The sequence below is a fragment of the Zasmidium cellare genome (genome assembly GCF_010093935.1).
Source record: "Zasmidium cellare ATCC 36951 unplaced genomic scaffold M409scaffold_1, whole genome shotgun sequence".
NCBI classification, from domain to species: domain Eukaryota; kingdom Fungi; phylum Ascomycota; class Dothideomycetes; order Mycosphaerellales; family Mycosphaerellaceae; genus Zasmidium; species Zasmidium cellare.
The window spans coordinates 43,976-68,694 of NW_022986945.1; the positions used below are offsets into that span (position 1 = coordinate 43,976).

A 24,719-nucleotide genomic window follows, 5' to 3' on the forward strand; every position below is an offset into this window, starting at 1 on the left:
GGAGAGTGTGTTGTTGTTTCCTTGCTTGCTGCCTTTTCGCTCACCGCTGCCCACGCTTCGATCCCTCCTTGCGTGTGAGAGCAGCGTTTGTTGTGGTGCAAAAGCGTGGGCCGTTCGTGCGAAGGGATAGATGTGAGGAGTCGTTCTCGGATGAGACGGTACATTACTATGTCACGGCAGGGCAGGTCGGGACCTGTATCTGTTGCGTGTGGCGCTGGCAGAGATGCTGCGTGTTGGATGCTTTCACATGCGCCGCAAATGCCCGGGGGAAAAGAGGTGCAGATGCCGACGGGGTGCAACGTAAGCCTGTCTGGAGTGTAGCATGCGGTAGGATTGCTGTGACAAGTACTTTTCGTCTCGTCGCTGGCTCTGCTGTTACGTTTGCTTTTTGGCGGAGGGTTGTGTTCCTGGTCAGCCACTGACGCCGTACGAGCATCACTTTCCGACACGCACTAAATTCCTCGCGCTATCCTCCTTCGGGCGTCACAAACAACGCAGCCTGAAGCACTGGACGTTGTTCGGCACGCACCGCCGCTGCTGCTTCTCTTCACCTTCGCTCGCTGTTCTTTGTCCACGACTCGTCTGGTCTTCCTCCTCGCCCGACCACATACCACCCACCGCCAACCCTTTCCCGGCCTCCCTCCCACCGCCGAACCACACGCGACCCGAGCCCCGTACCTGAAGACTGCACACCCCTACTCCGCAAACAAACAGCACCACGTTTGCTGACGACCCGGTCTGCTCCTCTTCTCCACCGAGGCCTTACCCGGCTGCTATACGGCAAACCCTTGACCACCCTTGCTATTGCGACTAGCTTTTCTTTCCCTCTGCGTCACCCACTGTCACCTTCGTTAAGAGCATTGCCGACCATGAAGTCGTGACGCAGACGACCACCATCCCGACACAACACCATGGGAACTACACTTTGGAAGTTTAAAGACAGATCACAGAGTCGCTTGTGCAATGGCGAACAAAGATAGCAACACCGACTTCCGCTCCCTCACCGGGCAGGGCGAGACGGTGGAACCTGCGAACAACAGTAATGGCTCGAGTCCTACAGTCTCCAGGAAGGGTCCACAAAAGCCGCAATCCTCTCAATCATCGCAATCGACCACACCTACGCCCACTCCGACGCTGAGAAAGTCCTCGTCGAGCAACCTAGCACCCCAAACCGCATCGCCGCTGGCCGCCAGTCCACATACCTCGCGAAACACCTCGCCCATTCGAAAAGATAAGCCACCGACGATATCTGGGAATCTCTCCACCCAGCCCTCCGCAGCGGCTATTCAAAGAGCTTTGTCAGCGTCGAGCGTACCTCAATTGCAACAGCAACAACAGCAGGGAGGTGCAGTGACAGAGGCGGTGTCGAAACTGCCCAGAGTACCTAAGAGTGCCTCTGCGTCGGGCGAGAACACACCTTCATGGCCTGTGTCGCCGAGACTGAAATCGCCTCCACCGTCTGGTCCCACTTCTAGACGAGGTTCTGCTGCTGCGGCGGCGCAAAGAAGAGATCAACCTACCACTCCGAGCATCGAAGTCATCAGCTCAACACCGCAAAACAATCACAACACATCGCCAGTCGTTTCCAGACAAGCGAGTCGCGACAATCAACGTCCTGACCCACAACTACAACCACCTCCACCTCCAAAGGCATCGTCTCGCGGTGCAAGTGGAAAGTCCATGTTGGAGACCGTGCAGGAAAACAGCGCCGATGCTCAGGAACCCAGTCCTGCTGCAGTGCAGGCTACTGCGGACTTGAAACCACTCACCAAGATCTCTGACGACGAATCGAAGTCACCGAAACGAGAAGCACCGAAACAAGAAGGAGAGCAGAAACCCGCCCAACAGGGTGAAAGTGGCAGTGAAAGCGCTGGCAACAAGTCAGACTCGAATCAATCCAGAGGCCGCAGGCAGTCAGCATCTCAACCTGCGAGCAACAGCGCACAACAACGGCCGAAAAACACAGCACCAAAGAGCAGCTACTCACTTACGACGACAAAATCGCGCGCTGGTGATGGGAAGCAAGGCATGACGGTGGAGACGGAAACCGTTCAATCCATCCCGCAGTCTGGCCTTGCTCCTGCCGGTGAAGGCGCCAATCGTCTCAGGACTGACAACAGCGGCAGTATAAGATTGAAGGCCAGCAACGAAACTATCCGACCAAAGAAGGAACGCAAAAAGGCTGATCGTCAGAAAAGAAGCGTCAATCAAGGATCAGGTATGTCTTATACTGCTCATTCTTCCTTTCATCTGCGCAGGCTCTATGAGGATCGTCGATATGTCAGTGCGTATGAGTCGCTCTACTACAATGCTTTACGACAGCGCAAAGACGAGCTTGCACAGCAGCAAAGTCCTGTCCCAGCGTCTCGGGTGAAGCGGGCGAGATCGATGATTTGGCGCGAAGAGGACGACGAGAAAGAGATCAGCGTCTCCGCACTGCAACGGCCTACTTTCCCTCATGTTTTGAAGCACGCATTCTCGACTGGCATTCTCGGTACACTTTCTGACAGATTTGTGCGCAAAGCCACTTCAAAAGCCGACCTCTTCGAGGCCCGCGTGGCGAATGCGGTAGATGAGGCGAATACGTCGGATTCGGATGAGACGTTCGTGTACGAATCGAACCCACCCGAACCACAGCGAAGAGGTCGACACCATTCTAGAACTCCATCAGTCACGTCGTCACACAGTATGGCTGAGCAGCAGCCACGGGGAGCTATTCGAGGGTTTGGAGACGCCTTTGATGAGCGACGAGTTGGTGGAAAACGAAGCATGAAATTCTCCAGCAACCCATACAACGACGTCGATAGTCCTGAGAGCAACAGCGGTACGGTACGAACACATACACCACGACACATCGGGCGATTTGGCAGAGGCGGCCATCATTCGGCAACTTATGAGCAGGATTCACCTTTCACGCAAGCCTCGAAGCTGCGCCAGAACCATCAAAGATCAAGGCCTAATTCGCCCAAGAGCCCTCATAGTATGCAATTCCGGTCTGCTGGATTCTTTGCTGGCAATAGGAAACAGGAACCGTACGACTTTGATGCTGAACAGAATGCAGATGACGAGCGAACGCCACTCATGGGAACGGTACGAGGACCTCGAGGTATGCGGAACTCACGGCGGTTGCATAGCAGTGTCCATGAAATGGACGACGAGGATGAAGACGATTCGCGCTGGCGATGGTGGAGTGGACGGTACAGCGCTTGCTGTCTTACTACCCTTGTCATCATTCTGGTCGTTTTTTCGGCTATTGGGTTCGTCTTCTCCGCGAATCGGCCGCTGTATGATATTGAAATCCACGAGATCAAGAACGTCCTTGCCAGCGAGCAGGAGTTGTTCTTGGATTTGAAGGTCGGCGCGATCAATCCGAACACTCTGAGCATTAGTGTTGCTGATATGGACGTCAATATCTTTGCCAAGAGCAAACATGTGGGTAGTCACAAGCCGAAGGATGGCGCGAAAGAGAGTGGGCGAAGGGAGGAAAGAAGATCGAGTGGATCTGGGGACGACCGCAACCCCAACCCCATACAGGATCCAGACGGTCACTGGCATGCACCTGGCTCAGATGGTAAGGACTCTGACCTGGAGAAGGATGCGCAGACGATGCTTTTGGGGCGTATTTTCCACTTCGACCAAGCGCTGTCCTTTGACGCATCTCCGGTCAAACAGAAGAAGCACTACTCGATGGGCCAGGTGCGACTGACGAAGCCTGGCAACAAGACGGAGATTCGAGGCAGTGAAAGATGGGAGCAGGTCATCCAATACCCGTTCGAGCTGATCGTCAGGGGCGTCTTGAGATACCAACTTCCAATCTCTGCACGCATCCAAAGCGCAGCAGTCGGCGCGTCCGTCATGGTTCACCCAGAAGAGGGCATCGACGACCGAGGCAACATGCGACTGGAGCCGATCGACCACTCCGAGCACTGGCAATGGATTGACTGGCCCGACGTTTACGACGACGATCGAGTAGAAGGGAACAAAGTGGAGGAGATTGAATAACACAGCGAACATGGACACGGGCTACACATCGGTTTCCAACATCCAATTTGCATCATAACAACAAATTTTTGGAGCGTTCAAGCGAAAACACAAAACACCACCCACGACAAGGACACTGGATAGGAGGAGTTTACCAAAGCGCTTGGCATCTTAAGACCAAGGCGATGCATCATCGGAGCAAGGAAAGGAATGGCAGGGCATTCAAAGAGGTACTGGCATCACGGGCTCAACGCCGTCTTCTATTGTATTAGTCTTGATATGACTTTTGCTGCGAGAGACTTCAGATCCATGTATTGGATAGAAATTGAAAGCCTAACTGAGGCGGATTCTACAATGTCTCTTTGTTTCGATTGTTTGCGCGAACATGCTTGCTGGGAAGTTGATTGTCCTTTGTCTTGTGAACTCCAGTCTTGGCGCACGCTACGTTCCCGCTTCCCGTCGGAACGAGCCGACTCCACACTACAACACCTCGAGCTTGTGATCGTAGGAGACCATCACCACCACCGCGACATCCACCACCTCACTCGCAGTCGTCAGCTGAAGCACAAGCGACAGCCTACATCAGCGACCACACCTCACTCTCATATTTCTATCACCTCACTGCGCGACAACTCGCGACACTCCACTCACCACGCCGCACCTCACTTGCGCCTGTCACATGCTCGATCGCGAAATCCGACCCATGCGATGAACGCCCTACCGCCGCCATGAACCCCGCCGAGCTCTCGCTATCCACCATCGCCCCCGCGGTGACGAACCATGTCGGCGGCAAGACGATCGCGCAGCAAGGCGCCGCCGCGCTGGGTGGAAATTCAAAAGTCGAGCGCGTGAACTTGGAGCCGATATATCTGCAGTTGAAAGCCGCGCTGGGGGAGGGATGGGGAGAGTATAAACTCGCTTTGGGGCAGTTTGTGAAAGGATGTCTGAATCAGTCGGAGTTGGCGTGGGTGTTGCAGCCGGTGCTTTCGTCGACTCCCACGGCTGCTGCTGCGGCAGCGGATGCGAATAAGGCGCTGCCTGTGTCGACACTGCATCTGCATAATACCCTCCTCGCGGCGCTTTATGCGAACAGCATACGCGATCCTCCTCCTACCGATGTTGCGCCATGGGTTGTTGCGACGGACAAGCCGACGTCTACGTCGAAAAGCGCAGGCGCGGGGGCTGTTACGAATGATAAGTTTGAGGAGAGGCAGAAGAACGAGGTTATGGGTATGGCGCCGCGGGATCGCAAGAGGATTAAGGCGTTGAAGGAGGTTGGGAAGCCGGTCAATGATCCTTTCCATGAGATGCATCTCTATGCCAGCGAGCTGGTGGTCAAGCCTTCTTCGCAGACACAACAACAGGCAGAGCCGCAGAGCGCGACGGGCACGGGTCCAAGCACAGCGACGGCGACATTGGCGCGGTCGAGCCATGATCTTGAGATTCGGAGGCGGTATGCGCAGACGCTGGCGTCGGAGGCGCTGGAGTTTCCTGGTGTCGCGGATATGCAGAATCGGATCGAGCCGATTTGTTACGAGGAGGGTCTTACTGGAGGTGTGCAGCAGGGCGCTTTGCAGTCTGTTGCAGAGCTGGTCGAGCAAGCTGCTGAGGTGTTTGTTAAGGAGATGCTGGGTGGCTTTCTCGGCCATGCACGCTCTAACGGAGTGGGTGGAGAGGGCATTCATACGAACAAATTCCGGAGACAGTTGCGCAAAGAGGAGAATGATCTCGACAGAGGCATCCTGCAACGAAACGCGGCCGGTTTGCTTCCCATTGAAATGGAAATGCAAGCCAAGCGCGATCCCCTCGACATGCAAGACCTCCGCCTCTCGCTCAAACTCGCCGATCCCTACCTCGAGATCGACCACTTCCTCGACGAAACCGTCATGCTCACACACTACCCGGACATCTCCACCACACCCTACCTCAACGGCTTCGGCGGCGACCACGGACGGCCCCTGACGAACGGAGTTAAGCGCTCCTCGACGGCGCCTCCCGATCCTGACGCCATGGAGTTGGACTTGGATGTTGGCGGGTTCAAGGGTGTGGAGAAAAGGGATCAGGAGAATGTCCTCACCGCTCTGGATGATTGTTTGCTGGCTGCTGGGTAGAATTCAGAGATTGCTGTATGTGGACAATTCGTTCAGGGTGGGCTTGATGGCTTGGATCCTTTTGGAGGGGAGGGGATGGATCGGGTGGGATGGGGGAATTTCTTCTTCGGGGGTGAAGGAGACGGGTCTGGACTGGGAGGTTTTGGTGGCTTTGTCCCGGTGATGTCTGGTGGGCTTGGTGGGAATGCGGCTCAGACGCTCAAGGATCCGACTACTGTGGGAGAGCTCTTTGGTGAGGAGAGCACGCCGCAGCCTGACACCAGCCGCCGGGAGAGCACGCAACCGCGCACGAAGACTTCGAAGGCAAAGGTTATGGTTGATGAGGAAGACCTCGCTGAGACGAGTACGGCGCCCACCAACCGTCGAGAGAGCACGCAGAGTCGTAAGAAGAGTTCAAAGCCGAAGCCAATGCCAACGGTTGATGAGGAAGACGACTTTCTGCCTGACACGCAGGTGGAGCGACCTCCTACAGGACGTCGAGAGAGTGCACAGGGTCGCAAGAAGAGTTCGAAGCCGAAGCCGAAGCCCACGAGTGATGAGGAAGATTTTCTGCCTGACACGAATGTGGAGCGACCCCCCGCTAGCCGTCGAGAGAGTACGCAGAGTCGTAAGAAGAGTTCGAAGCCGAAATCAATCAGTGATGGGGAAGAAGATTTCCTGCTTGAGACGAATCCGAATCCCGCCAGCCGTCGAGAGAGCACGCAGAATCGGAAGAGGAGTTCGAAGCCGAAGACTGCGAATCAACTGCCTCCCGACGAAGACGACATCACTGTTGCGCCGCGGAGTAAGAAGAAGCGGAAGAAGTCCATCGGCTCAAACTTTGCGAGCGACGATGAAGCACCTGAGCCCGCTCCCGTGAAGAAAACCAAGACTGCGATTCAAGCACCCACTAACGAGGATGGCCCCGCCTACACACCCCGCGGCAAGAACAAGAAGAAGCGCAAGCTTAGTTCGAACTTCGCAAGCGACGATGAGGGACTAGCGCCGCCACCACCGCCTCCTCAAGTGAAGGCTCCAAAACGCAAGAAGCGGATTGAGGCGTCTGAGGGTGAAGATGAGGATGAGGATGTTATCCCTCGGGCACCGTCTTCACCGCCCCCGAAGAGGAAGAGGAAGGTCGATTCGAAGAGGAAGAAGCAGAGCCAGAAGGATGATGAATACGGCGCGGATAAGGCCAGCGAGAAGAGTAAAGAGTCCGACTTTCCCGCTGTCTCACTGACGAATCCTTATCAACTTCCGACTAAGACTCAGGCCGGGGTCCCGAAGAATGGTGCAGCGGCGCCGACTCCCGCTATACCTTCGCGAAAGCCATATCCAGTCCAGCAACCGGCTGGGAACAAGACCGCAAATGAAGCCATTCGAGACTCATCCCGCCCGCCCGAGGACCTGTTCGTCCCTTCAGACCGACGAGGTTCAGTCGCGCAAAGCCCTTCGATCTGGACTACAGCTCGAGCTCCATCAGCTCAGGCTGCGACTTTGAGGGGATTTACTCGTGCCCCGTCGATGCAGCCCACGCCTTTGAACAGATTTACTCCGACAGATGCACGAGCAAGCGTGTCGCGGGAGTTTGGCCAAGCTTATCATACTCTCCCTACGACTGCGACCCACGTCAACCAACAAGACTTCGATCGCACTGCGCTGTTTCAGCTGAGGCATCGTGAGCAGGAAGCAAGCGGAGCGGAGAGTGTTGGAATTGGCTTGCCCGCCAGCTTCGTACCTGCTAGCGGATACAGGGCAGAATCTGCTGCGAGCAGCGTGCCTGATAAGACCGTACCTGGAAACAGACAGAGTGCGGAGCCTGGGAATTCTGGCAGTCAGCAGCAAGCTCCAGCTGCAGGCCAGGACGACTGGGTAGCCCGATTCGGCGAGTGGGCGAACTCGGCAGAAGGCGTTGCGGTGTTCTCTGGCATCTCTGGCAATGGATCCCTGAGCGACACACAGCCACAGCAAGTGGGTAGCACCGGCCAGGAGGAGATCGATCAGTACTCTGCCGAGCTGGGACGGGTTGAGAAGGAGAGCGAGCGAAGACAGCAAGCCCAGAGTATGTCGAACACGCCAGCACCAGCGGTGGACACGGCACCTTCCCCTCCTACGCAGGCCGTGAACGGGAGGTCGAACAGCGTCCAGCCAGCGCGAGCAGAGGCTCCGGCGCAAGATCCGATGAATGACTTTCTCGACGCTCTGGGCGATGCGAGCCAGAAGGTCAGGAACAACGTGAGATCCCCTCAGAACATGGCGGCGCCGCTGAACGTACAAGGAGATACGGAAGAAGCCCATCGACGCCAACGCGGGTTGAGTTCGTCGTCTAGTGCGAGTGTCCACAGCGCGGTGACTCAAGGTTCGCATAGTCACCAGCGTAGTGAAAGTACTGCTTCCGATAGGACTTCGACCCGGATGCCAGCTCAATCGCCCTTGGATCGTGCGTCTGTCGCTCCTAGCAGGACTCCAACCCGAACTCAAGTTCAGCCTTCTGCTGCGCCCATGCTCCGTCGCATGGGTGGCGACAACATCAACACGTTTGATGGAGCCGGGGACTTCTCCGTGCAGCCTCAACAACGCCCCTTTGCACGAGGCCCAGGTCTCTTCACGCCTGATCAGAAGATGAGCTGGTCTCAGTGGAATAATGTCGCCGGTAGTCAATCCCAACAGATCATGGCCGGATACCAGAGTCCATTCTCCAATGGCATGAGTGTCAACCCGTTCATCTCAGCGCCGCCGCAGATGCTCCCACAGCAGGGCTTTGGCGTGCCTGTGCAAGCGTCTAGAATGGCTCGCAGCGTGTCAAATGGAAGCTCGCAGGGCTCGACGCAGCAACGTGGCATGAACGGCGGCGCAGGTCAAACTACGATGCCGCCACCTGCCAGTCCTATGCAAGCAGCAAGTCGCTCGTTCCAAGATCCAGCAAGTCAAGCTAGACGAGACAGCATCCTCAGTGCTTACGGTCTGCCAAATGCGAACAGTCCTCCCATACTGCTGAGTCAGTACCCACCTCAACAGGCATCACAGCGAGGATTCTCTGTCTCGCCGCCGAGGATGGCAATACCCATGCCGAATGGTCTACCTTCTATCCGAACGGTGCCTTCTCTCCCGCCTTTCATCCCTGGGACAGGAACTCCGGTAGTTGGACAGCAGGCGAGTTATCACGCCCATCAGATGCCTGGCTCTGGACTCCAGGGACCGGGCCCCTCAACGACGCCTCAGCGCTCGCCAGTACAACAAAGCCAACAGCAGGCCCGCACACCACCTCAGAACACCCAACCCCATCCCTCAACCCCTCAAACGACAAAACCCGCTCTCCCCAACATCATCAACAACAGCGAACCCCCCGCTTCGTCCCCACGCCAGGAAGACCTCCAGCTTTCGGTATGACCACCTCACCGCAGAATGATGCGAGTCCGCGTTTCGATGATTTCCAGCGGCATGAGTTTTGATGTCGGTGCGGACGTTGTACTGCTGGGGATGTGGACGGCGGTGGTGGAGGGAGTGGAGGTGGAGAAGGTGGAAGTGCTGGTGAAGGTGGTGGAAGCAGAGCCCCACCGTCCGTTTAGGTGATGACGCCGGGTGGACGGAGGAGCCAGGTTGTTGGGGTGATTTGATGGTTGGTTGGGATTGGGTAGTCATCCAATCTCATTCTCAATTCATCAGTGGTGGAGATGATGGTTTGGGCTGGGATGGGGGATTGGGGTTGGGTATGCTCATAGCGCTAGGAAGGCGTGCGTTGCGTGCCATCTGTATTGATTGTATGGACGAGCCGCGCTCAGCAGAGATTGCAAGATGCAAGACTGGTGCTTTGAGTGTTTGCATTTGAGTGAGGGAGCGGGAGGTGAAATGAGACGAGAAGAGACAGATAGATTAATAGACAGACATGACAGACCTATGCATTTCGTACAGCCCGCTGTTGTCTGTTGTCTGTTATGTCCTCCCCTGGTTGCCGGGTCTGTTTCACCGGCCTTTATAGATGAGCAGGATTTGAATGAAATAGATAGTAGCTTTTCATATACTATACATTCAAAGTCTACATGTCTACCATCTTATTCTTGACTCTTCCACGAATCAAGTCCAACGCAGCTCTCCTTTACGCCACTTTCTTCCCCTTCCCCTCCTTCCTCCCAATACTAACATCCAAACTCCCCACCACCCACGCCACGACAAACACGGCGAAAATCCCCGCCGTGATGGTGAGCGGCTTAGTGAACTTCGCCACGAAGGGATAGTCGTAGGTGACGATGAGCTCGCGGTCGCGCAGCTCGTCGACGATGTTGACGGCCGTGAGGGTCAGGGCCGTGCGGCCGATGGTGTCGAGGAAGGTGCGGTGTAGGGAGGTGGTGTTGGAGATGATGGGGAGGGTGGTTTGGAAGTGGACGTTTCTGGCGTGGATGTGTTAGTTTGAATGGATGCGGGTGGGGTTGGGGATATACGCACGTCGCGCCTTCGGGGAGGATGACTCTCGTTACGATGCGCTCGTACTCGATGCCCTCGGCCTGCTTTGGGCCCTCGAAGAAGGGGATTTTTAGGACGTAGCTCTCCCCGTCACCGCCTTTGACTTTGCGCAGGAAGTTCTGCAGATCGCCATTCCAGCCGACTTTGAAGCTGTAGTTCCATCCCCCGAACATGGGGTATCTGGGCTTGAGTTCGAGATTCGCCTCTTTCTTGTTCGTGCGGAAGCGGCTCGTCGAGACGTTGCCGATGTCGTCAGTGAAATATGCGTCGACACTTCCGACCACCAGCGGGAAGCGCATCTCTTTCAAGGCGGACGTGGGAGGGTTGTAGTAGCTGCTCTGCTGGTACTGCACGCGGTTGAAGTGGTTCTTGAGCGTCGCGGCGCGGTTCGTGAGCCATTGGCGTTCTTCTGTGGCGATGTTGCCGCCCCAGTGCGAGACTTCGATGTCCCTTTCGAGCAACTTGCTGTGCGTGAGAGGTTTCGTGAACTCATATCGCACGCTGACTTCTTGCGTTGCGCCCGCTTCGATCTCGCTGTATGGACCATAGGTGTACGACGTCCCTTGCTTCTGCGGGTCTTCTTTCCCCTCTGCGTTGAGGGAAGCGGGGAGGGTCACGGCGTCTGGGACGTCGGTCGTGGGGAGTTTGAGCTTTGTCTTTTGCTTGACGGTCGTGTAGGCCGAGGGTGCGTAGGCGGAAAATTTGTGCAGGACGTATTGTTTGTCGGTTTGCTGGATCTCGCGGGGAAGGGGCGAGAGGGCGGAGAGGACGAAGTAGGTTATCGAGAGGGTGAGTTGTTCCTTCGGCGGGAGGGGTGTTGGGAATGTGATTTTGTAGTATTCCGTGGTGCTGCCAGACAATCAGATGCGACCGTCTTCTAGCGGGATTGTTATTTCCATACCTGAACGGATTAATACCAACAACATCCACCGCGAAACCCTTCTTCTCCGGCTCCTTCTTATCTACAACCTCTAATCCACCAATCTGCCCTAATGACCCCTGTTCGAAGGGGATATAGTACTCCCTCTGCGCCGCCTTATCGATATTCTCAATCACAACATTAATCGTCTCCTTGGGATAGCTCTTCTCCAGGTTGATATTCCGCACGAGGTTGACATTGCGGAAGTGCTTCGGGGGCGAGAACGCCGACGAGAGGATATTTCGTGATTCGTGCGTGAGGTTCGAGTCGGCGACGGCGGTGGTGCTGAGGAGGCCCAGCCAGGCCCAGGATATTAGCGACCTCATCGTTGTGTCGGCATTGGGGTGTGTGGATGCTCTCAATGCTTTGGGCTGGAGCTTGGAGACGTGTCGACTTGAAAGTCGTCGTCAGACTTTCCTTCTTGGGAAGACGGGGTTTTCTTGGCATTACACTTCACCTGCATGTGATAGCTGCTATCTACTACACGTACCAAGACTTCTGACTCACCCCAGGAGGATGGATATAAAGATGCTTTTCAATTGAGACTCCTTGAGACTCCTCTCGACATCGACTCGAAAGGCCATCGACAGTCACATCAAGAAGGACGGGACAGGAAATCACTGTCAACCCGGACCATACCACTGGACGGTATTCTATCTCAGTCTTCGTCAGCATGGCTTCTACTTGGACTTGCAGAGCCTGTCGCTCGGCCTGGCGCTCGTCAAGACTGTCGAAGACCAATCCCATCCTTCGACGCTCGCTTTCCACCAACTCCAAATTCTTCAAGGTCTCAGAAGAAATTCTACAAGCCATCGCCGAGAAACGACCAGTCGTAGCTCTTGAAACAACGATATACACCCATGGATTCCCTTACCCGGATAATGTTGCTCTATCAACGAAACTAGAGTCGTTAGTCCGAGAGAATGGAGGTGTTCCTGCGACGATAGGCATTCTCGATGGCGTAGCTAGGGTTGGTCTTGATTCAAAAGAGCTTGATCAGCTCGTCTCATCACCCGGCTCCCCTAATGTCTGGAAACTGTCTCGAAGGGATCTTGGCTTCGTACTGGGAATGAAGGACGCAGAAGGCAAACCACTCAATGGCGGGACCACGATCTCTGGAACGTCCGTATTGGCACACATGGCTGGCATCAAGATCTTTGCTACGGGAGGTCTGGGAGGTGTTCATCGAGGCGCTGAATTGACAATGGACGTTTCGGCAGATCTGACGGAGTTGGGAAGGACTCCTATCACTGTCATAAGCTCAGGGTGCAAATCTTTCTTGGACATCCCGAAAACTCTTGAGTATCTGGAGACACAAGGCGTAGCGGTTGCTACTTTTGCGGCCGGTAGAACGGGGTCTGTTGACTTTCCCGCTTTCTATGCCAGAGACAGTGGCGTCAAGAGCCCCGTAGTGCTTCGAGATGAGATTGAGGCCGCGAGAGTTATCTTTGCGCAGAATTCGCTCGGCCTGCAGTCTGGCCTGCATTTCGCCAACCCGATTCCTGATAAATTCAGTGTGCCCTTCCAAGAAATGGAGAAGGCGATTGCCGAGGCCTTGGAAGCTGCCAGTGCTGCTGGGTCGAAGGGCGCTGCGATTACCCCTTTCATTCTGGATAAGATCAAAGAGGTTACGGGAAGTAGGAGCGTGGAAGCCAACCGAGCTTTGGTTGAAGCCAACGTCATACGCGGCACCAAGGTGGCAGTCGAGTTGAGAAAGCTTGAGCAAGAAGGTAGCGCGGGCGAGTAAGCTAGGCTCAATGCTATAGAGATACACAAGTGCTGACATTTTGTTCGCAGCTCACACAGTGTCATGACCGGACCCGCTGCAGCAAGCTTCACCAACGAGGGCGTGCCAAAGAGTTTCGCCGCGGCCGCACAGCAACTGGAATCGGAACCCAGAAGAGACGGTGCGGCAGATCAAGTCCCACTGTCAGAAACGAGAGCTGACGTTTTTGTCGCCGGTAGCTTAGCGGTCGACCTCGCCTGCGACTTCAGCCCACGACCAGGCTCACGTTCGCAATCACCGGAGCTGCAGACCTCGAATCCTGCTCGCATAGCTCAGTCATTGGGTGGTGTGGGACATAATGTCGCTCGGGCTGCACATCTAATGGGAGCCAATGTGCGTCTTTGTAGTGCTGTTGGCGACGATCTCACTGGCAAGGCTGCGTTGGAAGCTCTGTCGGCAGCAGATATGTCTACAGTAGGCGTCAAGACACTCTCAAAAGATAGTGGTAGCCGCACAGCTCAGTACATCGCCGTCAACGATAAGAACAAAGACCTTGTGCTTGCCATGGCCGATATGAGCATTCTCGAAACACCATCGTCCCTATCCAACGCCCTCGCAAACACATTCGACGACTTCTGGCTCCCTCAACTCCACGCTTGCAAGCCCTCTCACCTCGCCATCGATGGCAACTGGTCTCCTGGGTATCTCGCCCGCTGGCTCCAAGCTGGCAAAGACATCAACGCCCACATCACCTTCGAACCCGTCTCCAACGCAAAATCCATCGGCATCTTCAACCTGCCCCACCCAAACACCCTCTCCGTCTTCCCTTCCCCATCTCTCCACCTCGCCACGCCCAACATCCACGAACTGTCCGCAATGTACACCGCGGCTCGCGAGAACCAATTCTTCGACCGCGAAGACTGGTGGACCGTCATCGACGCTTTGGGGATTCCACAAGGCGGTGCGAGGGTACAACTCGCACTCGCTACGACACCAAAACTTGTCGATCAGGGCGTTCCGCAGCAGACGATTCAGCTGTTGCCTTTCATTCCCACTATTGTCACGAAATTGGGCAAGCAAGGCGTTCTCCTCACTCAAATCCTCTCTGCCAACGATCCTCGCTTGAGCAGCGGCGAGTACGCACCATATATCCTCTCACGGTGCGCGAACGAGACGGAGTCGACGCTAGGTGTTGGAGGGGTGTATATGCGTCTTTTCCCAGCGGTTGAGGAAGTCGACGAGGCAGATATTGTTAGTGTGAATGGGGTGGGGGATACATTTGTGGGGACGCTCATTGCTGGGTTAGCGAGGGAGGGGAACGGAGAGGGAAGGGTGGAAGAGTTTGTGGATTTGGCGCAGAGGGCGGCGGTGCTGACATTGAAGAGTGCGGAGGCGGTCAGTCCTGGGTTGGGGACTTTGGGGTTTTTGTTGTGAAGATGAGGACCAATTGGTGTTGGGTATATTTCAGTATGAATACGAACATCTTGGTCCGTCCACCACATCATCTCCCGCCACCTTTTCTTCTTCTTACGAGCACCACACCATTGACAGAGCGCCTTCCTGTGTCAAGGGCGACATACATTTTGTCCTCTTGAATTGAATCAGCTCCTTGCTCATCTTTGGAAGACACTCGCGTCTGCAGGTGGCTCTACGAAGCAATGCCGCCTGCGGCTGCAGGCAATGGTGGTACTAATGTCTGCATGATTGCAAGTTGCATGAGGGCAACACTCAGCTGGCTCGGGCCATGCGTCAACAGCCAATGAATTCCTTTCTCTGCTTCAAGCGATTGAGGCTGGGCTGCTGGGGTGTATACTGTGCCGGCGCTCAAGAATTGGGGCAGCGGAAACCTCTCATCGCTCTCACCCACATCTGATGTCCTTCCCGTATCGCATACACCACCAACGGTTCCCACCTCAAGTCACGAAGACACGCAAAGCGCAACACGGCGGATATCTCCAATCTAGGCACAACCTGTACACAAATCTTGCCATTTTTGGGACACCCTATGAATCCTCCAGAGTACTCTGAGGTCGACATATGATGCCCAAGGCACCGCATCCGTCTAAGAACGTTCACGATGTCCCCGAAGCGCCTGGCGAAAGAAGACTACACAGTTGGTTGGATATGTGCCCTTCCTGTTCCAGAGCTGAAGGCCTCTAGGCTGCTATTCGACGGGGAGGAGCATGAAGACGTATTTTTGGACCACAAGATATCACACCAATATGTGTATGGAGAGATGAACGGTCACAACGTGGTCATGGGCTGCCTGCCCGCATCACAAATGGGCAAGGCGTCTGCGGCCTCGGTTGCAACTGAGCTGTTCACCACATTTCCCGGGCTGCACTTCGCACTCATAGTTGGCATAGGAGGTGCTGTTCCCTTTCCCAACGACGTTCGCCTGGGTGACGTCGTTGTGAGCTTGCCAGATCTCGGCCGGCAGCATGGTGGTGTCGTACAGTACGATTTCGGTAAGGCCATGCACGACGGCAAATTCGTAAAGACAGGTCAACTCAATCAACCGCCCACGTCCGTTCTTTCTGGCCTTGGCAAACTCCGGTCTGCGTCAGCGCGAAAGATGAACTTTTGCCACTACTTGGACTTATACAAGAATGACTCCTATTGGGACCCTGGAAAAGATGACCGCCTCTTCGGCGCGACTTACAGTCATCTCGAAGGGCAAGCAACCTGCGAGAAATGCGACTTGGACCATGAGCAAGCCCGTCTCAAGCGGACAGCTTCTAGACCCTCTGTCCACTACGGTTTGATCGCGTCCGGTGATCAGGTCATGAAGGACGCTGTGAAGAGGGACGCTATTAGTCAAAAGCATGGCGGCATTCTTTGTTTTGAGATGGAAGCAGCTGGTGTTGCAAACATTCTTCCATGCCTCGTCGTCCGAGGGATTTGTGATTACTGCGATTCTCACAAAAACAAAGCGTGGCAACCATTTGCCGCTGCAGCGGCAGCCGCATGGGCAAAGGAACTTCTTGGTAACATCGCTCCAGTGCAGTCACGAGGTATGGATTACGCGAGCCAAAACTTCCTACATCATTAAACTATGGCTTATGTGATGCAGAACAGGGTCCCATTCACCAATACGACCGTCATAGGACAGCACAAGATGTATGGATGCAGAAGTTCGTTGGGCAGCTAACCACGACGAAGCGCTCAGGTAAGCTATAGTTGGACAATGGTAACAGAGAGTTCCGGCTGATGCTGGGTCTAGTGGATGATATACGAAAGCTGATCGGTCGAATTTCATCGTATGAGGCACGAAAGATCCTGAATCGAATTGGTCGCAAAAGGATGCAGGGTACCACGGAGTGGTTTACGCGCGCTCCAGCGTTCGATCAATGGGAATTTGATAGTGCAAACAGCAGCATACTGTGGTTGTCGGGTAAAGGTACGGTCATCGGGCACAAAGCACTACAGGGCGGCTACTAATCGTGTGTCGTCAGTCGGGTCTGGCAAGACAGTTGCCATGTACGGTTATGCATTTTTTGTTGCTATGAAGACTTACTGACATTCACAGGACGGCCGCTGTTCATCATGCGATGTCCACAGTCCAAGCTTCGCGGGATACGAAGGTCATCCATCATTTCTTTCAGTATCCCGACACGAAAGCAATGGACCTGTTCCGGAGCCTGACAAGGCAACTCATCCAGATCTCCATCGATGGCAACACGCCATGCCCTTCAGAACTTGTCCACGACCTGGACTTGTATTTTGGGGACTGCAATAGGAGCCCAGACCTGGATGAGATCATAGACGACATCGTGATACCACTGACATATACGATCAACAAATTGATTGTCTGTGTCGACGGCGCAGACACGAGTGATGAACACGAACAAAGGTACATTTGGTCTGGCTTGCACAGGTTATCAGAGCAGAGAACAGAACGACAGAAATATACGAGGATAATGATCACGAGTGAGAACGAGTCCCAACTTGCCACACTTGTTCCAGCAAATGCTTTACGGATCCGACTTGACGATGGTTGCAATTCGAAGGATATCGAGATGTACATCGACACCCGCTTGCAGGAACGCGCGGGCAAACGCCAACTCTTCCACGACCGAGGACTCCGAATCAGAGTAAAGGATGCTCTGCTGCAACGAGCTGAAAACATGTGAGTTTCAAAAGAAGCATCTGGAAAGATCCATGGAGTTGATCATGGGCTGATTGCTTTTCGAAGGTTCTTATGGGTGCACATTTTGCTTGACGAGATTTTACGTAACTGCACCACCGTAGCGGAAGTCAACTCGACGCTACAGGATCTCCCAAAATCACTCTCCGATCTTTACTTGCGGTGCCTGACGCGCAGATTGGACGGGCAACTGCTCTGCAATCCCAAGGTCCTGAAATGGTGCTCGGCGGCTCGAGAACCACTGTGCGTAGATGCCGTGAGTGACATGCTCGCCCTGGATCTGGAAAGTGGCGAGATCGACCAAGACAGAAGACCAGATCCGGATTCCGTGATACGGGCCGGAGTGAGTCTATTGGTTTTGGAAGAGACAGATTTACTCCTAGAGCCTGCGCACCACTCGATCCGCCAATTCATTTTCTCGAATCTACTCCGCGACACCCACTTCCTTGACGGCGACTTTCGGCCAGCCCTTCAAGATGAACTAAATATGTCCAGAGATCAAACCGAGCTTGAGATCGGTCAGCTTTGCCTCAGTCATATTCGAGCGAAGACAGGCATCGACATTCAAATATATCGGACAGTCAAAGCGCCTCCGATTTTGGGGATGATACCGCAGTTCTTGCAGAAGGGGTTGCGCCTAGGTCAGGGGAGGTCAGAAGCTCCCGGTATCCCCATCCAGCGCCCGACAAATCAGGATACAGCCTCGTTCCTACAGTTCGCGATCCAAACCTGGCTCTTGCATACCACGAAATTCGACAAGACAAAGACGTCATGGGAGAAGTTCGAATATGTGGCACTGCAGCCAAATTCGTCCTGGAAATTGCACCCCTGGCCAGCAGTCGGTAATACGCAGATCTCCCACCTGCGAGGGCTTCTTGGATATGCTGTCGCCCAAGGCCACCGGCCCCTTCTTCAATTATTAATGGACCAGCCTACATTGTTGCCCAGAAAGGTGTATGACGAGGTGCTTCCTGGAAACGATCTCCTGCCTGCACTACATGTTGCCGCCAAACACGGTCATGTTGATCTGATACCCATGCTCTTGAAGCTATGTTTAATCAACAGCTTGTGTCCCCAACACCGACGGACTGCGCTGCATGTCGCACTTGAACACGGGCAAGATCAGTTCGCTATTGCACTTTGTGCCTTCCCTGGTGCCAAGGTTGACACACTCGATGCACGTGGGGTGTCGCCTCTCGCCCTGGTAATTCGTAATGGTCCGATTGGCACGATCAAAACTCTGCTCTCTGGTAGGAGAGTAAGGCTTGATTCGAAAGGTAACGGTCTCACCTCGCAGGAACGTGAAGACTGCATTGCTTGGAAAGAGATATTGCTCAATAAAGTGGACGTTCACTCGAAGGATGTTGGTGGGTACACACTGCTGTACCGCGCGTTCCTCCAACAAAATCGTACTATGGCGAAGCTGCTTATCGCAAGCCAAGCAGATGTCAATCCGAAGGACAGAGTTGGGAAGACACCACTCAATCACGCAGCGTCTGTTGGGGACAACCCGATTGTCAAGCTACTTGTCGCAAGCGAAGCGGATGTAAACACGAAAGACAACCTGGGATGGACACCGCTACATTACGCCGCGTCAAGAGGAGACGAAGCGACGGTGGAGTTGCTTCTCGCAAACCAAGCGGACGTTCATGCAAAGAACAAGAAAGGACGGACACCGATGGAGCACGCAGCTTCTCAAGGTCACAAAGCCATTGTGAAAACGCTTCTGAACAAGAGCAAAACGACCTCGTCTCTGGTACGCTGTGAGCAGCATGATAAACAGGGACGATCTGTGTAGAGCAACGGCAGAAAATTCCGTAGTCGTTCTCAAAGGGAATGTGGGTTACAGGGCTTCGACGGCTCCGTTGAAAAATCTTGAGCCTCTTTATCAGAACCGGGCATGCTTGGCATCTGTTTGGCTCCTCTTACCGCTCTGTGGCACTTCTACGGCTGTCAGCATGGACACTGGTGAGCGAACAGTTGACAAGAGATGCTGTCGGATGGAGGTAGCTGCCATTATTGTTCTGCAAAATCTTTCCTTACTTCACTTCCGCTCATTCTCTGCACTCTACGACAGTCCTCCGTAGAAACTTCTCGTAATTTCAAGACTTCATTCCGCATCACTCGAACTCATACCCAGTGTTGTTGGCAAATCTACGCCACACATAGCTGGCTTACAACACTCACAACTTCACAATCCGGATTCATCCGGACACCAAATTCGGCCTGACATGCCCAGCCTCCTCCACAGCCTGATCACCCTTCTCACCAGCTGCCTTCGCCTCCCTCGCCTTCTCAACCGCCACCTCAAACACCCCCAACAAATTCTCCGTCCCCTCCAACCCCGCCGAAACCCTCACCATCCGGTCACTCATGCCACACTCCTTAACCCAGTCCATCTCCTTGTAATGCAGCGCCCTCACGTACGGCATCGCCGGTGTCCTGTGGGCGCCGAGATGGGGACCTTGGTGGACGTGGAGGTTGTCGTAGAAGGCTATGGCAGTATCGATAGATTCCAATTCGATGCTGAGGAGGCAGCCGTAGCCTGGGGTGAAGTCAGGGGTCGAAGGACGCATGAAGGCTTTGTAGTGCTGGGCGTCGGGGCCGATAGAAGGGTAGGCGATTTTGGAGATGGGGGAGTTTGGGTCTTTGACGAAGGAGTCGAGGTAGGTGGCTATTGCGTAGGCGTTCGCGTTCAGTCTTCGGGATCGTTCGAGGTAGTCTCGAGAGTTCTGTTCCAGAGCTTCGACGTCGCCGGTGAAGTATTCGTTTATGAAGCCTTTTCGACAAATCTCACTCAGCGAGTCGTGGTGCTTTGAATTGGGATTCAGAACGATCGAGCCTCCCATCACGTCCGCATAGCCTGAGAAACTCTTCGTCAAGCTGGTGATGAGGACGTCGGCGACGTCGACCAGATCCACGTTGCAGAATGATGATATCGTCTCATCTATGATGAGTAAGATGCCATGTTCATCAGCCAGAGCCTTGAGTCGTGTGAGATCATGTACTCGCAGGTTCGGATTCGACGGGTACTCGGTCCAGAGTGCCTGGATCGGGCGTCCTGCTTTTTGTTCACTGGCACAAAATGCCTCCAGGTTGTCGAGATCCTCGTTCCCTCTGCCGAACCATTTGAAGGCGGAGCTCCATTGTTTGTACACGTGCGGCGTGGAGTGGAACACAAAGCCAAAAAGGATCGTCGTGCCAGGGCGAACCCCAGAGTTGTTGAGATACCTTTGGAGCTGGTATATGGCGGCCATCCCCGTTGGATAGAGAAAGACATCCGTCGATGCCACGCTTCGAGGGCGTGCAGAAATAGGCGATCGGTTCAGATTTTCCGCTATGCGTGACTTCACAATCTCGAAGGCCGAACTGTCTGTCGAAAGTCGGTCTTTCCCATCTGTCAAGTCGTCCACAGGCTTCAAGAGGTGACAACGATCCAAACACTCCTTCGCGATCCTGGAGGAGATACCAGTTCCAGCGTCCTGCCAGAATGGGATGGCAGCCTCGGTCTTCTTCGCGGGAAATACCACAGCCCAGAGCCTGATGCGGAAGTCGAAGGCCTTCACATGCACTTCTTCACTCTGCATCTTCTTGTCCCCTCGTTTCTCCGACATGACAAAGTCCCGACAGGCGAGCGCAGAGTCTTTGCTCCCGAAGAGTAGACATCCCTGGTCTTTCTCTATGTAATCCGACGCCACGGCACCAGTAAGCTGTACAGCATCATCAGTACTTCTATTATTCGCCAATGCAAAGACTGAGCATACCTCCTTCACCAGTGCCCAAGGGCCGAAACGTGGATAGGTACTCCTGAGTGCTGCCATGCCCTTCTCAGGATTCTCGACCAGGTAGATTAACGTCGCCCATGAGTGTATGTGGAATGTCACTGAATGCGGCGTGAACGGTGGGATGGCATCGCCAGAAGGTGTAGTGATGAGGTTGGAAGCTTCCTTCGAGTCTCTGTTTGTATCTGTGCCAGCCATATCGATGTCGTTCTGTGTCAACTACGACCGCTGGGAGTTCTTCGTATGAAACGTGCGTCGACGGATCGTGCCTATGCGAGTATGGAAGCACTGTTCAATACGCTCTGCCTTTCAAGAGTATTTTGAAACACCATCAGCTCGTTGCTGACAAGTGTCTATCGCTCTTTCTACCAAAAATACTATGTAATGCTCTTCAAGAGCGGGTCCAGGCACATCAGCCCCAAGCTTCGGACCGCCAGGATTCTGAGTTCTTAGGATGCCGTGTGAGGCAACGGAACCCATAGCTAAGTTGAGAAGCTGACGTAAGACGCGAAGATAGGTGGCATGCCAGTAGAACTTATGATCCTTCGCTTCGCTTCTCTTCACAGTCTCTTCACTCTCTGCCAGATCAGACCAGCGGTGTCCTCCTGAGACAGCAAAGTCAAGGTGCCATCTCCCTCCTGAATGCGGACAGCAAAGTTCCCTCCGCTCTCCGACGGACCATGTTCATCGCGTGCTTTGAGTGAGTTCTGTCAGATCTTGTTAGCCGACACTACTCGTGAAGTGATCCAGGAGACGAAGACCATACCGTCATGCGCAAGTATTGCAAACATCGAAATCTTGACATTGTATTCTCCCAAGCCATTGTCCCGTCTCGAATCTGCGGATGGGCGGGAGGGTAGAATTTCTTCTCCAACTCCAGTCCCTTCTGGTACCAGGCCTCGATACACCTCGCAGCTTCCAGGAAGACGATGTCTTGGGTAGCTGGACTCTGCTGGTACTCCGACTGTTGGAAGGCAAGCTTGGTGGCCGCGTGGAGATAGCCTTCCGCCACGAGGTAGTCTGGCCATCCCTCCGCTTCCCTCAAGTTGGCGAGCAAGAAGTTGTATTCGATCTCCTGTGCTGGAGTAAGCACTCGACCACTCGGCGTGGGCTGAGGGGGCCAGCACACCCAGGATAGAGGGTGGCAGATGTCGAGCGGTCTGAAGTCGGGAGCGTTTTCGCCCTCGAGGGCATAGCTGAGGAATCCGATCAACTGCCGGCGCACATCGCTCTTCCAGCGTTGATGGGGCGGCCAGCATGCAGCACAACGGCATTCGAACTTGTAGTGCAAGTGGAGAACCGTCGCCCGCTGGCGAGATGTCATGGCCTCTTCGAAACGAGGCAAGTAGGAAATGGTGATCTCCTCGCCGGGTGCGATCTGCCGAATCGCCTGGAGGTAAGACGACTCTCCATCCTCATACGCAAACGCATTCGGGACACACGAATGATTGAATCGCGATTTCGTGAGGTAGAGCTCTTTGACGTGTTCATTGCCGAAGCCGTTTGCGTGGAAGATCCGTGTGACTTTGGTTTTGGCGTTGGGGTGCGAGCCTTCGTGCAGCTGAAGCTCACTCGCCTGGTCTTTCTTGCTCAAGTTTCTGAAGGCTTGTTCGATACTGGCGTCGATTTTCGCTGCTGTATCTCCGGGCGCGCATTTGAGGGCGATGACCGGCGACTCGCGGACGATGATGGTATAGCTTGAGATTGCTTTCTTCGCAAAGACGCCACAACCCTTAGTTGCGGTCCGTCTTATCTCGAAGAGGTCATCCATTGTGATTCTTGTGGTGTCCAATGTTGCTGAGAATCTGAAGGAGGATTGGTTCTGTTCACCTATGGGGCGTCAAACGCAACCAGCAAACATGCATCATGCAAGTACCAGTTCGATGCGGGCCAAGCACAGTCCGTCGATGTCCGATAAAAACCTCTGGCCAGCCGGAAGCCATCACGAGAAGATGCATGGGCCATGGGATGATTCGAAAGTAGACGATCATATGTGGAAGGCATGCGTCTCGGCGGATGAATTCGCTAGTGTGCTTCAGCTTGACTTTGCAATTCAGGGGCCCTTGACGGCAGCCTTGTGCTTCGACGAACCCTTTCCTCGTGATTACGTGCAATATCTCTCCAACAACCTCTAAATCACTCCCCTCCCCCTCACAACCCCCACAAACTCCTCCAAATCCCCCAACAACACCTCCGGAACCTCCAACGCTGCGAAATGCCCTCCACTCTCATGCTCCCGATAAAACACCGCATCCCGCGTCGTCTCCACCCACCTCCTCGGCACAGGCGCAATCTCCTTCGGGAACCAACTAAACCCCATCGGCTTGCGAATAAACCACTCGGGATTCTCATGCGCGCCGACGTTGCCAGGCGTGAAGAGCTGTCGGTACGGCCAGAGAGATGTGGAGATGGAGTCTGTGAGCCAGTAGAGCGTCACGTCCGCGAGGATGGTCAGGAGGGGGAGGGGGGTGTCTGTCCATTCGAGCATTTTCTCGCCGACCCAGGCGAGCAGCGCGATGGGGTTGGAGGCGAGCACGAGGGCGATCGTGCTCGGACGCGTGGCGTGTTCGAGGGCGTAGGCGCTTCCTTTGCGGGCGAATTCCTGGGCGCGGAGGAGGCCTTGTTTCTCGGCGGCGGTGTACTGGTCTGGAGTGAAGTTGCCTGGGTCTGACATGATGCAGAAGTTGAGGTGAATGGCTTTGGCGCGAGGGTGGATGCCGCCGAGGACGCGGGCGACTTTGCTGCCGACGTCGCCGCCTTGTAGCCTGCGTCGAAGCCGAGTTGGGCCATGAGGGAGTCGAGGATCTCGGCGCAGTCTTCCAGTCGGAAGTCTCTGTCAAGAGGCGGCGGGGAGGAGAAGCCGTACCCCGGTAGTGAGGGAACGATGATGTGGTATGGAAGGTCGGTGGGGGTGTATTTCTGCTTTAGCAATCTGAAGATCGGGACGAATTCCATGAAACTGCCTGGCCAGCCATGGAGCATCAGGATAGGGACTGCATCGTCCCGTTCCGAGAAGAGTGCAATGAAGTGAATGTCGAAATCTTGGCCAGCATGAGAGACGCTCGCCTTGTAATGCGAGAAAACATTGATCTCGGCCTCGACCTCTCTCCTGCACAAGAATCAGACAGTCGAAAGGCGTAGCATTGCATCTGCACTTACCAGTCAAATTCAAGCCAAGCCTCCTTGGCCTCCTGCAGCCACTTGTCATCGATACCATATCGACGATCTGCTTGTAGGCCCTCGTACGTCGTTGGACCGACTTTGCCCGCTGCTATGAGGGACTTCAGCTCGATCAGCTTCGAGTCGGGCACTTCAACCTTGAAAGGGGTCGGCGTTGATCGTGCATTCGCCGGCAGTCTTCCGAAATCATGAGTTGCAGCCATGTCGGCAGCCTCGACACCGGATATCCCAACAACGCTTTCAAGATCTAGAAGTTGCAAAGTTGTCAGTACCAAGCCTCGCTGCCATGGTTCTTATAGTGCTTGGGTCGACGGATCTCCTCACTCTCAGCCGTGTACATGAGCGGTGCCGTTGTGTGACAGTAACTGCATTGTATGTAAGCTGCAGCAATCGAGCCTACCGTGGCCAGTAGATTGATCGTTTGGAGATGCCT

At 54.6% G+C, this 24,719-nt stretch overlaps 9 protein-coding genes across 9 annotated transcripts; 5 read left to right on the plus strand and 4 right to left on the minus strand.

The window, feature by feature from the left end:
* Window positions 1-963: 963 nt before the first annotated feature.
* On the plus strand, window positions 964-4,002 carry M409DRAFT_15654 (uncharacterized protein; the record flags this gene model as incomplete). Its single annotated transcript, XM_033803285.1, has 1 exon — window positions 964-4,002. The coding sequence occupies one exon, from the start codon at window positions 964-966 to the stop codon at window positions 4,000-4,002; it is 3,039 nt and encodes a 1,012-aa protein (XP_033674258.1).
* Window positions 4,003-4,709: 707 nt separating this feature from the next.
* Window positions 4,710-6,092, plus strand: M409DRAFT_61813 (uncharacterized protein; the record flags this gene model as incomplete). The annotated part of the gene is made up of 1 exon (XM_033814887.1): window positions 4,710-6,092. The coding sequence occupies one exon, from the start codon at window positions 4,710-4,712 to the stop codon at window positions 6,090-6,092; it is 1,383 nt and encodes a 460-aa protein (XP_033674259.1).
* A 162-nt stretch (window positions 6,093-6,254) lies between these two features.
* M409DRAFT_15656 (uncharacterized protein) lies at window positions 6,255-9,461 on the plus strand (the record flags this gene model as incomplete). The annotated part of the gene is made up of 1 exon (XM_033803286.1): window positions 6,255-9,461. One exon carries the CDS (start codon window positions 6,255-6,257, stop codon window positions 9,459-9,461), a length of 3,207 nt encoding a protein of 1,068 aa, XP_033674260.1.
* Window positions 9,462-10,167: 706 nt separating this feature from the next.
* Window positions 10,168-11,777, minus strand: M409DRAFT_61814 (uncharacterized protein; the record flags this gene model as incomplete). Its single annotated transcript, XM_033814888.1, has 3 exons — window positions 10,168-10,459; window positions 10,515-11,381; window positions 11,434-11,777. 3 exons carry the CDS (start codon window positions 11,775-11,777, stop codon window positions 10,168-10,170), a joined length of 1,503 nt encoding a protein of 500 aa, XP_033674261.1.
* A 347-nt stretch (window positions 11,778-12,124) lies between these two features.
* M409DRAFT_15658 (uncharacterized protein) lies at window positions 12,125-14,611 on the plus strand (the record flags this gene model as incomplete). The annotated part of the gene is made up of 2 exons (XM_033803287.1): window positions 12,125-13,194; window positions 13,249-14,611. 2 exons carry the CDS (start codon window positions 12,125-12,127, stop codon window positions 14,609-14,611), a joined length of 2,433 nt encoding a protein of 810 aa, XP_033674262.1.
* Window positions 14,612-15,254: 643 nt separating this feature from the next.
* Window positions 15,255-19,122, plus strand: M409DRAFT_15659 (uncharacterized protein; the record flags this gene model as incomplete). Its single annotated transcript, XM_033803288.1, has 6 exons — window positions 15,255-16,191; window positions 16,251-16,346; window positions 16,401-16,577; window positions 16,633-16,657; window positions 16,707-17,306; window positions 17,373-19,122. 6 exons carry the CDS (start codon window positions 15,255-15,257, stop codon window positions 19,120-19,122), a joined length of 3,585 nt encoding a protein of 1,194 aa, XP_033674263.1.
* Window positions 19,123-19,528: 406 nt separating this feature from the next.
* Window positions 19,529-21,304, minus strand: M409DRAFT_48361 (uncharacterized protein; the record flags this gene model as incomplete). Its single annotated transcript, XM_033810915.1, has 2 exons — window positions 19,529-21,034; window positions 21,089-21,304. 2 exons carry the CDS (start codon window positions 21,302-21,304, stop codon window positions 19,529-19,531), a joined length of 1,722 nt encoding a protein of 573 aa, XP_033674264.1.
* A 362-nt stretch (window positions 21,305-21,666) lies between these two features.
* On the minus strand, window positions 21,667-22,877 carry M409DRAFT_15661 (uncharacterized protein; the record flags this gene model as incomplete). Its single annotated transcript, XM_033803289.1, has 2 exons — window positions 21,667-21,813; window positions 21,873-22,877. 2 exons carry the CDS (start codon window positions 22,875-22,877, stop codon window positions 21,667-21,669), a joined length of 1,152 nt encoding a protein of 383 aa, XP_033674265.1.
* Window positions 22,878-23,237: 360 nt separating this feature from the next.
* M409DRAFT_61817 (uncharacterized protein) lies at window positions 23,238-24,489 on the minus strand (the record flags this gene model as incomplete). The annotated part of the gene is made up of 3 exons (XM_033814889.1): window positions 23,238-23,871; window positions 23,973-24,215; window positions 24,266-24,489. 3 exons carry the CDS (start codon window positions 24,487-24,489, stop codon window positions 23,238-23,240), a joined length of 1,101 nt encoding a protein of 366 aa, XP_033674266.1.
* Window positions 24,490-24,719: the final 230 nt, after the last annotated feature.